Source organism: Procambarus clarkii, chromosome 10 (genome assembly GCF_040958095.1).
Source record: "Procambarus clarkii isolate CNS0578487 chromosome 10, FALCON_Pclarkii_2.0, whole genome shotgun sequence".
Classification (NCBI taxonomy): Eukaryota; Metazoa; Arthropoda; class Malacostraca; order Decapoda; family Cambaridae; genus Procambarus; species Procambarus clarkii.
In genome coordinates this window covers 49,585,588-49,596,962 of record NC_091159.1, presented here as the reverse complement: position 1 = coordinate 49,596,962, position 11,375 = coordinate 49,585,588, and the positions used below count along the sequence as shown (strand labels likewise).

General features: G+C 39.8%; 1 protein-coding gene across 1 annotated transcript; it reads right to left on the bottom strand.

Annotated features, from left to right (window-relative positions):
* Nucleotides 1-1,167: 1,167 nt before the first annotated feature.
* On the bottom strand, nucleotides 1,168-1,758 carry LOC123749670 (adhesive plaque matrix protein-like). Its single transcript, XM_045731792.2, has one exon. It carries the CDS (start codon nucleotides 1,756-1,758, stop codon nucleotides 1,168-1,170), a length of 591 nt encoding a protein of 196 aa, XP_045587748.2.
* Between the last annotated feature and the right edge of the window lie 9,617 nt (nucleotides 1,759-11,375).

Here is an 11,375-nt window from a genome sequence, read left to right as displayed (position 1 = left end):
TTTCGCTACCTCTGAGTAGGTGTTTGTGATGCAGTATGTAATCCACTGCCTCTTCGTTAGTGAACTGTACCAGGACAGGTCGTTTCCTGTTACAGTTGTATGGTCCAATGCGTCGGTGGACTTGCACCTCATTCCCTGCCATCTGGGCTCTCATGTCTCTCAAGATCCCCTGTAGTTCCAAATCCTCAATCTCCATCCTTTCCTGCCTCGATGGTGCCCTGGCTTCAAGTAATCCATGGATTATGATTGTCCTCTTTCTCAGTTCAGGGTCATGCTGGTGGCCCTCTCCCTGGCTGACCCCCACCCCTCCTACACCCGCTACTCCACCTACTACTACTACTTCCCCTTCCCCTGCCAAGCTTCCCTTATTCCTGCCAAATTCATTAGTAAGCCTAGATATTTCTCCTTGCCATTCTACCCTGCTCTTCGTGATTTCCTCTTGAATATAATCCATAAACTCTTGTTTGAGTCTTTGAACCTCGCCCTGTATCTTATTAAAGACTTCACTTTTAATCCCCTGGATTAGATCACCTATCCAAACATCCCTCTTCTCTACAAATTTCCCAATCATCTTCTCCACAAACCTATCTTCTTCCTCAATCATAATACTGCTGGACCTAGACGCCCTTCCTGACCTAGTCATTGCTATAATGCAACCTTACCCACAGGGGTTCCAAGTATCTTACCGTCCTGCTAACACAATAGGTGAGTGAATCTCCAAGCGTCGTCCCCGTGGTGGTAGGAGGGTTGCTGCCGGGGTGAGGTCACGCGGTCAGAGGTCGGTGAGGTCTGCTCCACACTACACACTGCCACAATACTACACTATTTTGAATTACGCTATTTAAACTGTTTTTCTTCACTACTTTATGGCTCTGGCCAAAACTCAAGGTTTTTTCATTCACTTGTACACACTTTTTCACTTCGAAGCTGCCTGATTACCCCTCCCACTCCACTAGTGAGACAGGAGCTCCCAACCCACGTCCACCCAACACGATGGTCACAAGACAAGTGACCATCAAGTGTGTGTGTGTGTGTGTGTGTGTGTGTGTGTGTATGTGTGTGTGTGTGTGTGTGTGTGTGTGTGTGTGTGTGTGTGTGTGTGTGTGTGTGTATGTGTATGTGTGTATGTGTGTATATGTGTGTGTGTGTGTGTTTGCGCGCGGATATCTACTTGCTCGCGTGTCTATTCCTACAAGCATGAGTGGCTAAGCTAAAGTTTGTTAGATGTAGTGGTGGAAGTGCTATCATACTAGCCTTGGCTGGTCGAGTTGCTATCACACTAGGCTTGGCTGGTTGAGTTGCTATCACACTAGGCTTGGCTGGTTGAGTTGCTATCACACTAGGCTTGCCTGGTTGAGTTGCTATCATACTAGGCTTGTCTGGTTGAGTTGCTATCACACTAGGCTTGGCTGGTTGAGTTGCTATCACACTAGGCTTGCCTGGTTGAGTTGCTATCATACTAGGCTTGTCTGGTTGAGTTGCTATCACACTAGGCTTGGCTGGTTGAGTTGCTATCACACTAGGCTTGCCTGGTTGAGTTGCTATCATACTAGGCTTGTCTGGTTGAGTTGCTATCACACTAGGCTTGGCTGGTTGAGTTGCTATCACACTAGGCTTGGCTGGTTGAGTTGCTATCATACTAGGCTTGTCTGGTTGAGTTGCTATCACACTAGGCTTGGCTGGTTGAATTGCTATCACACTAGGCTTGTCTGGTTGAATTGCTATCATACTAGCCTTGGCTGGTTGAGTTGCTATCATCTATATGATGATAGCATACTGGAATGCTATCATCAATTACTGGAATGACAGGTCGAGTGAGTTTAGTCTGGAAAGTTTAATGCGGAAAATGGAAAATAAAAAGCCATAAAAAAAGGTCTATCATGACATGAGGGAAAATCAAAAAAAGGTCAAGAAAGGCACCGTTAAATTTTAATGGTATTTGCTCGCAGCAACAAAATTACTTTTAAATACGGTATATAAAAAAAAAATAATACGAAAGAGTTACACAAAAGTAAAAAGTCCTCCTAATTGGTGTCACTATTAGGATCGTTCAGTGAGAAAAATTCACTCTAATTACCCTTTGATTAATGACTTTATTATGTATTTCGGTTGTGGTATATATGAAAAGCCATATATATATATATATATATATATATATATATATATATATATATATATATATATATATATATATATATATATATATATATATATATATATATATATTTATATATATATTTATATATATATATATATATTTATATATTTGACCTTCCCTATTCCCCCAGTCACAGTTAATAGCTAAACTGCCGTACAGACCAATAGGCAGCCTTCAACCTGTGTCACGTGACAACCTTAACAACTCAATCACTTCCATTGGCCTGGGCTGTAGGAGACTCGAACCCTGGACCCTACGAGTGTGACGCCCAAGCTCTACTATCGACTGGGCTATGAGTAGCCTTAATAAGGAAAATTTCCAGATGCAGCAGGATGCTTCTTTGCATAACTCAATCATCAATCAGTAAACCACTTCTCAGTCGACTACCACTGTTCTCTTCATATAAATTGCCTTCGTAATGTTTACATTAATGATATTAATATATTATTTAACAGTGGGTGATATTATACTTGAAAATTAGCACATCAAATAATCGTGTGTTGAAATAATTGTATATCCAGAAGATATCAATTACCAAAATGAATGGTCCCCAGAAAATGTATAAATTAATCGAAGGGATAACTGAATGAATTGTAAACATGACCCACGAGGACTTATTGTTTGATAATAATCTCATTACATTATGTAAATAATTACCAAACAGAACTTAGCAGAATTTGTCCCTGGGTATTGTTTTTTTGCTTTTATAATTGCTTATTCTTATTAATTATAGAATAGTTATTATTCCTCTCAAACTTTGATTTTGCGACGAAGGTAGTTATATTTTAAACTTTACTCTTTCTAATTAGAAAATGGGTGAATCCCACTGAGAACTGGGTCTGCTGTAGCAGTCTCCCCTGGAGTAGGGGGGAGACTGGGAGTAGCTTTTACAGCAAGTCCCAGTAGTCCCAGCAGTCCCAGTTACCCCAGCAGTAGTCCCAGCTTCCCCAGCAACAGTCCCAGTTATACCACTCATACTCCAAGACAAGGGAGCGAAGTCTTGATACTGCAGTGATCCTTTTGCAGGGGGCACTTAGCTAGTCAGGGGAGTCTTGATCCTTGGCAGACATGCTGATATATGCCTTGTTGGCCTCAGACAAAGTTTGCAGACCACGATAAACAGCCGCCTGGTTGAGAGGTTGTTCGTGGTGTGGTCGATAGAGTTACTGTCTCCAGCTCCTGGCGGGTCAGTGGTTCGAGGCTTCTAGTGCTTAAGTGAATGAAATGATATTATCCACGTTTATTGTGGTTGATAAACGGCTGTTTATCAACTACAATAAACGGTTGATAAACAACCGTTTGTTGGTCGAGTGGTTAAAGAACCGGGTAAGCCATGGCGCATGTGCTCCTGGCTGTCTGGGTTCGAATCCTTCTGTGGTGTGGAGCTTTCAGTATATATATATATGTCGTACCTAATAGCCAGAACTCACTTCTCGGCTTACTATGCAAGGCCCGATTTGCCTAATAAGCCAAGTTTTCATGAATTAATATATTTTCTCTAATTTTTTTCTTATGAAATGATAAAGCTACCCATTTCATAATGTATGAGGTCAATTTTTTTTTATTGGAGTTAAAATTAACGTAGATATATGACCGAACCTAACCAACCCTACCTAACCTATCTCTATAGGTTAGGTTAGGTTAGGTAGCCGAAAAAGTTAGGTTAGGTTAGGTAAGTTAGGTAGTTGAAAAACAATTAATTCATGAAAACTTGGCTTATTAGGCAAATCGGGCCTTGCATAGTAGACTGAGAAGTGCATTCTGGCTACTAGGTACGACATATATATATATATATATATATATATATATATATATATATATATATATATATATATATATATATATATATATATATATATATATATATATATATATGTCGTACCTAGTAGCCAGAAAGCACTTCTCAGCCTACTATGGAAGGCCTGATTTGAATAATAAGCCAAGTTTTCCTGAATTAATATATTTTCTCAATTTTTTTTCTTATGAAATGATAAAGCTACCCATTTCATTATGTATGAGGTCAATTTTTTTTTTATTGGAGTTAATATTAACGTAGATATATGACCAAACCTAACCACCCCTACCTAACCTAACCTAACCTATCTCTATAGGTTAGGTTCGGTTAGGTAACCGAAAAAGTTAGGTTAGGTTAGGTTAGGTAGGTTAGGTAGTCGAAAAACAATTAATTCATGAAAACTTGGCTTATTAGGCAAACCGGGCCTTGCGTAGTAGGCTGAGAAGTGCGTTCTGGCTACTAGGTACGACATATATATATATATATATATATATATATATATATATATATATATATATATATATATATATATATATATATATATATATATATATATATATGTCGTACCTAGTAGCCAGAACGCACTTCTCAGCCTACTATGCAAGGCCCGATTTGCCTAATAAGCCAAGTTTTCATGAATTAATTGTTTTTCGACAACCTAACCTACCTAACCTAACCTAACCTAACTTTTTCGGCAACCTAACCTAACCTAACCTATAAAGATAGGTTAGGTTAGGTTAGGTAGGGTTGGTTAGGTTCGGTCATATATCTACGTTAATTTTAACTCCAATAAAAAAAAATTCACCTCATACATAATGAAATGGGTAGCTTTATCATTTCATAAGAAAAAAATGAGAGAAAGTATATTAATTCAGGAAAACTTGGCTTATTAGGCAAATCGGGCCTTGCATAGTAGGCTGAAAAGTGCGTTCTGGCTACTAGGTACGACATATATATATATATATATATATATATATATATATATATATATGTCGTACCTAGTAGCCAGAACTCACTTCTCAGCCTACTATGCAAGGCCCGATTTGCCTAATAAGCCAAGTTTTCCTGAATTAATATATTTTATATAATTTTTTTCTTATGAAATGATAAAGCTACCCATTTCATTATGTATGAGGTCAATTTTTTTTATTGGAGTTAAAATTAACGTAGATATATGACCGAACCTAACCAACCCTACCTAACCTAATCTAACCTATCTTTATAGGTAAGGTTAGGTTAGGTAGCCAAAAAAAGCTAGGTTAGGTTAGGTTAGGTAGGTTAGGTAGACGAAAAAACATTAATTCATGAAAACTTGGCTTATTAGGCAAATCGGGCCTTGCATAGTAGGCTGAGAAGTGAGTTCTGGCTACTAGGTACGACATATATATATATATATATATATATATATATATATATATTTATATATATATATATTTATATATATATATATATATATATATATATATATGTATATATATATATATATATATATATATATATATATATATATATATATATATATATATATATATATATATATATATATATATATATATTAGTATATTTTGGTAGCAGTCTTTCCTGTAGACATATATTATTAAATATGACCGAAAAAGTAAGATTAATAATTCTAACACGATTTTTCTCGATCTTTCTTATGTTTCTTTTCACTGTTGATGGTAATTGAAAAATCAATTCTCCAAAATTCATTTTTATTTCTAGTCTGACGCGACACTTGAACGCGTTTCGTAATAACTTATTACATTTTCAAAGACTTTTAGTTTACACACACACAACTATTACCTGCAAACACTAAACAGAGTTCTTACTATGCTAGGATTTAAACAGCTTTCATTTTTCATTTTATACCTGCATTTTGGGTGAGGTGATATGTTACAACAGTTTTGGATGAGGTGAACAAAACTTTCAACACAGGATAGAACACGAAACAATGGGTATTGAAGGTAAGAATGGAAGTAATTGCAGAGGTCCTATTGGCACATATTTCTTGATGCTTCTATATTGGAGCGGAGTCTTGAAGTGGGTAGAATATAGTTGTGCATTAATTGGCTGTTGATTGCTGGTGTTGACTTTTTGATGTGTAGTGCCTCGCAGATGTCAAGCCGCCTGCTATCGCTGTTTCTATCGATGATTTCTGTGTTGTTTGCTAAGATTTCTCTGGTGATGGCTTGGTTGTGGGAAGAGATTATATGTTCCTTAATGGAGCCCTGTTGCTTATGCATCGTTAATCGCCTGGAAAGAGATGTTGTTGTCTTGCCTATATACTGAGTTTTTTGAGGCTTACAGTCCCCAAGTGGGCATTTGAAGGCATAGACGACGTTGGTCTCTTTTAAAGCGTTCTGCTTTGTGTCTGGAGAGTTTCTAATGAGTAGGCTGGCCGTTTTTTTGGTTTTATAGTAAATCGTCAGTTGTATCTTCTGATTTTTGTCTTTTGATAATATATATATATATATATATATATATATATATATATATATATATATATATATATATATATATATATATATATATATATATATATATATATATATATATATATATTGGAGAATGTCTGTTTGTTTGTTCAAGGTTGTCTGAGGCCAGATGCTTGGGGTTAGCGTCACCCAACTTTTCATTATGACACATGGGTGGTGTGTGACTGTCACAGGCTGGTCGGGAACAGCCGCATTGGCCCCTTTTCAAATATATCGGCTCTTACAGCGAATATGATGACGTCTGAAACGGAGATGTGCTTTCCGTAGAGTTTTACACCAGTTTTTAAACTTATATTAATATTACATTTTCTGCAACAGAAACACACGAGAGAGGAAGAGAGGCAGAGAGGGGTGCTATTAAAAGTAACAGCTAACAAATATCTACGTTTTATGTGAAGGTTAGATTAAGTTAGGTTAGGTTTGGTTAGATTAGGTTAGATTAGGTTAGGTTAGGTTAGATTAAGTTAGATTAGGTTTGGTTAGATTAGGTTAGGTTAGGTTAGATTAAGTTAGGTTACGTTTGGTTAGGTTAGGTTAGGTTAGGTTAGATTAGATTAGGTTAGGTTAGGTTAGGTTAGGTTAGATTAGGTTAGGTTAGGTAAGGTTAGGTTAGGTGTGTGTCAAGGGTTCGCGTGTTTTAATATACCCTATTTTCAGGCCATCCTCCTGTTTAGCTGGTACTTATAGTAACGCTGAGGACCATCGTACATGTATTGGCGTAATGAACAATTAGAAAATACACCAGAAACGTGTGTAGTTTTCTGGTTTAAAAAAGTAATTTTTTAAACCAGAAATGGTTTTGTATTTATGTTGCTAATAAAACCTAACCTAACCATCCTGGGCCTAATTCACGCTGAGACCTAATATAGTACATATATGTGCTATACTAGGACCTAAGGATATTTAATAGTGACACTCACCTATATGTGCTTTTCATTAATCTATAAAGTGAATAGTACCGAATTCTAGTAATTGTCCATTACATCAATACCCGAGGTTACCTTACCTTGAGGTTACCTTGAGGTGCTTCCGGGGCTTAGTGTCCCCGCGGCCCGGTCGTCCGAAACTGTCTACAGATTTCGCTTCTAATTCTAGAAATTGTTCTAATTCATTACAATTGTTAAGAAGCCTCTCAGTCAACAAAATTGGAACTACCCCCAATATGGTTCGTTTTCCGGTTCGGTTTCTGACGATGCTTCTTCATTTAACTACTTCCCAATATAAACATTGGTTCATAGTCAATTTATCTTAAAACTCTTCGTATTATAATATTATATATTCTTGTTACCGATCTTCCTAGTTGATTGCAACTTCCAGTAACAGTTCCTCTATAGTTTTCATATCAAATAAAACAAATTTTCAATTTAAATATAGAACAATAGAAAGAGGACCTTTGACAAGCCGCCGGCTTTCTGTGCCCGTCGAGGCCCATAGAGGTGGTGGCCCTCGGGCCTCTTATATATATAATTTGGTCTGGTATCCTATAGTTGATGTTTGTTTACTTATATCACTTCAGTGTTCCCTATGGCTATCCTGGCTTACCGCTTTCTACTGATAGCTGCTGAACCTTGCTGCCCATCGTTGACCAAAGAGACGACGACGTTTCGATCCAAGACGGACCGAAACGTCGTCGTCTCTTCATCTTCTGATGTGTGAGGTTTTGTCAACATATCTTCAGTCAGGATATTGTGACTTTTCGTCTACACATTGTTGACCCAGACCTCTGTGGCCAAGGTATAAGCCTCCCAGGTCAGGGAGGCTTATATAGATCTTTCATGTGGGATTGTGGCTCTGGGGTACCACGCTAAGCTTCCAGCGAGAGCTTGGATCTTAAATTTATTACATCTTGTGGATGCTTGAAGTATCTTGCAGGGTCGTACCCAATCACCTGGATTAGTGCTTTCTCCTGATACTCACCTTGAGGGGCTTAAAACGAATAGGTTATAGACGATATTATAATCCATCATTATCTCCTCCATAATGGTATGTTACTCTCTCACTGCCTCTCTACTTCTCTTTTGTTTCCTAGATACTTAATTCTCCTTTAGTGGCCTATGAGGTGAGCTTTTGTGAATGTGTTCTCTGTATTTCATCTACCTCTATTTACACTTCAATTTTGGTTCGAGGAGCTGGTTTCAGACCATGGACTGGAGATATTCCTTGTTACTTCATCTCTTAGAGAAAGAATGTCTCTTGTCTCAGCGTCGCCATCTTTCAGATTCAATGTGTCGAACCTGAGACTGGATTCAAATAGTTTCTAAGATACAAGGGAGGAAGTACTGTATTAGTCCATGACTAGAGGTGTGTGTGTGTGTGTAGGTGTGTGTGTAGGTGTGTGTGTAGGTGTAGGTGTGTGTGTGTGTGTGTGTGTGTGTGTGTGTGTGTGTGTGTGTGTGTGTGTGTGTGTGTGTGTGTGTGTGTGTGTGTGTGTGTGTGTGTGTGTGTGTGTGTGTGTGTGTAGGTGTGTGTGTGTGTGTGTGTGTGTGTGTGTGTGTGTGTGTGTGTGTGTGTAGGTGTGTGTGTAGGTGTAGGTGTGTGTGTAGGTGTGTGTGTGTGTGTGTGTGTGTGTGTGTGTGTGTGTGTGTGTGTGTGTGTGTGTGTGTGTGTGTGTGTGTGTGTGTGTGTGTGTGTGTGTGTGTGTGTGTGTGTAGGTGTGTGTAGGTGTAGGTGTGTGTGTGTGTGTGTGTGTGTGTGTGTGTGTGTGTGTGTGTGTGTGTGTGTGTGTGTGTGTGTGTGTGTGTGTGTGTGTGTGTGTGTGTAGGTGTAGGTGTGTGTGTGTGTGTGTGTGTGTGTGTGTGTGTGTGTGTGTGTGTGTGTGTGTGTGTGTGTGTGTGTGTGTGTGTGTGTAGGTGTGTGTGTGTGTGTGTGTGTGTGTGTGTGTGTGTGTGTGTGTGTGTGTGTGTGTGTGTGTGTGTGTGTGTGTGTGTGTGTGTGTGTGTGTGTGTGTGTGTGTGTGTGTGTGTGTGTGTGTGTGTGTGTGTAGGTGTGTGTACTCACCTAATTGTACTCACCTAATTGTGCTTGCGGGGGTTGAGCTTTGGCTCTTTGGTCCCGCCTCTCAACCGTCAATCAACTGGTGTACAGATTCCTGAGCCTACTGGGCTCTATCATACCTACATTTGAAACTGTGTATGGAGTCAGCCTCCACCACATCACTTCCTAGTGTATTCCATTTATTAACTACTCTGACACTGAAAAAATTCTTTCTAACGTCTCTGTGGCTCATCTGGGTACTAAGTTTCCACCTGTGTCCCCTTGTTCGTGTCCCACCCGTGCTGAAGAGTTTGTCTTTGTCCACCCTGTCAATTCCCCTGAGAATTTTGTAGGTGGTTATCATGTCTCCCCTTACTCTTCTGTTTTCCAGGGATGTGAGGTTCAGCTCCTTTAGCCTTTCCTCGTAGCTCAATCCTCTCAGTTCCGGGACGAGCCTGGTGGCATACCGCTGAATCTTCTCTAACTTTGTCTTGTGTTTAACTAGGTATGGACTCCAGGCTGGAGCTGCATACTCCAGGATTGGTCTTACATAAGTGGTATACAGGGTTCTGAAAGATTCCTTACACAAGTTTCTGAAGGCAGTTCTTATGTTGACCAGTCTAGCATATGCCGCTGATGATATTCTTTTGATGTGGGCCTCTGGGGACAGGTTCGGTGTGATATCAACCCCCAGATCCTTCTCTCTATTTGATTCTTGCAGGATTTCCCCTCCCAGATGATACCTTGTGTTCAGCCTCCTGCTCCCTTCGCCTAATTTCATCACCTTACACTTTCCAGAGTTGAACTTCAGCAGCCATTTTCTAGACCATTCCTCCAGTTTATCCAGGTCATCCTGTAGTCTCTGTCTATCTTCATCCGTCTTGATTCTTCTCATAATTTTTGCATCATCAGCAAACATCGAGAGGAATGAGTCTATACCCTCTGGAAGATCGTTCACATATATTAGAAACAGGATGGGTCCAAGTACTGAGCCCTGTGGGACTCCGCTGGTGACATCTCGCCACTCTGATGTCTTCCCCCTCACCGTTACTCGCTGTTTCCTGTTGCTTAAGTACTCCCTTATCCACTGGAGCACCTTCCCTTTTACTCCTGCCTGTTGCTCCAACTTTTTTAACAGCCTTTTATGGGGTACTGTGTCGAAGGCTTTTTGGCAATCCAGGAAAATGCAGTCGGCCCACCCTTCTCTTTCCTGCCTAATTTTCGTTGCCTGGTCATAAAATTCTATTAACCCTGTGAGGCACGATTTACCATCTCTGAACCCATGTTGGTGGTGCGTTACAAAGTTATTTCCCTGCAGATGCTCTACGAGCCTTTTCCTCACGATCTTCTCCAGCACCTTGCATGGTATACAAGTTAAGGAAACTGGCCTGTAATTCAGTGCCTCTTGCCTGTCACCCTTTTTGTATATTGGGACCACGTTAGCTGTCTTCCAACTTTCTGGTAAGTCTCCTGTTTCCAGTGACCTGTTATACACCATAGAGAGTGGCACACTTAGTGCTTCTGCACCTTCCTTTAGTATCCATGGTGAGATTCTATCAGGCCCAACAGCCTTTGTCACATCTAGCTCCAGCAGACACCTTTTGACCTCATCACTGGTGAGGTCAAATTCCTCCAAGGTTTCCAAGGTTGCCGCCTCCTCATTTAGTGCAGGGGCTTCTCCTTGTTCTATTGTGAAGACCTCCTGGAATCTCTTGTTGAGTTCTTCACACACCTCCTTGTCATTCTCTGTGTATCTGTTCTCCCCTTTCCGCAGCTTCATCACTTGTTCCTTCACTGCTGTTTTCCTCCTGATATGGCTGTGGAGCAGCTTTGGTTGGGTCTTGGCTTTACTCGCGATGTCATTTTCAAACTGTCTCTCTGCTTCCCTCCTCACTCTGATGTACTCATTTCTGGCCCTCTGGTACCTCTCCCTGCTCTCTGGTGTTCTGTTATT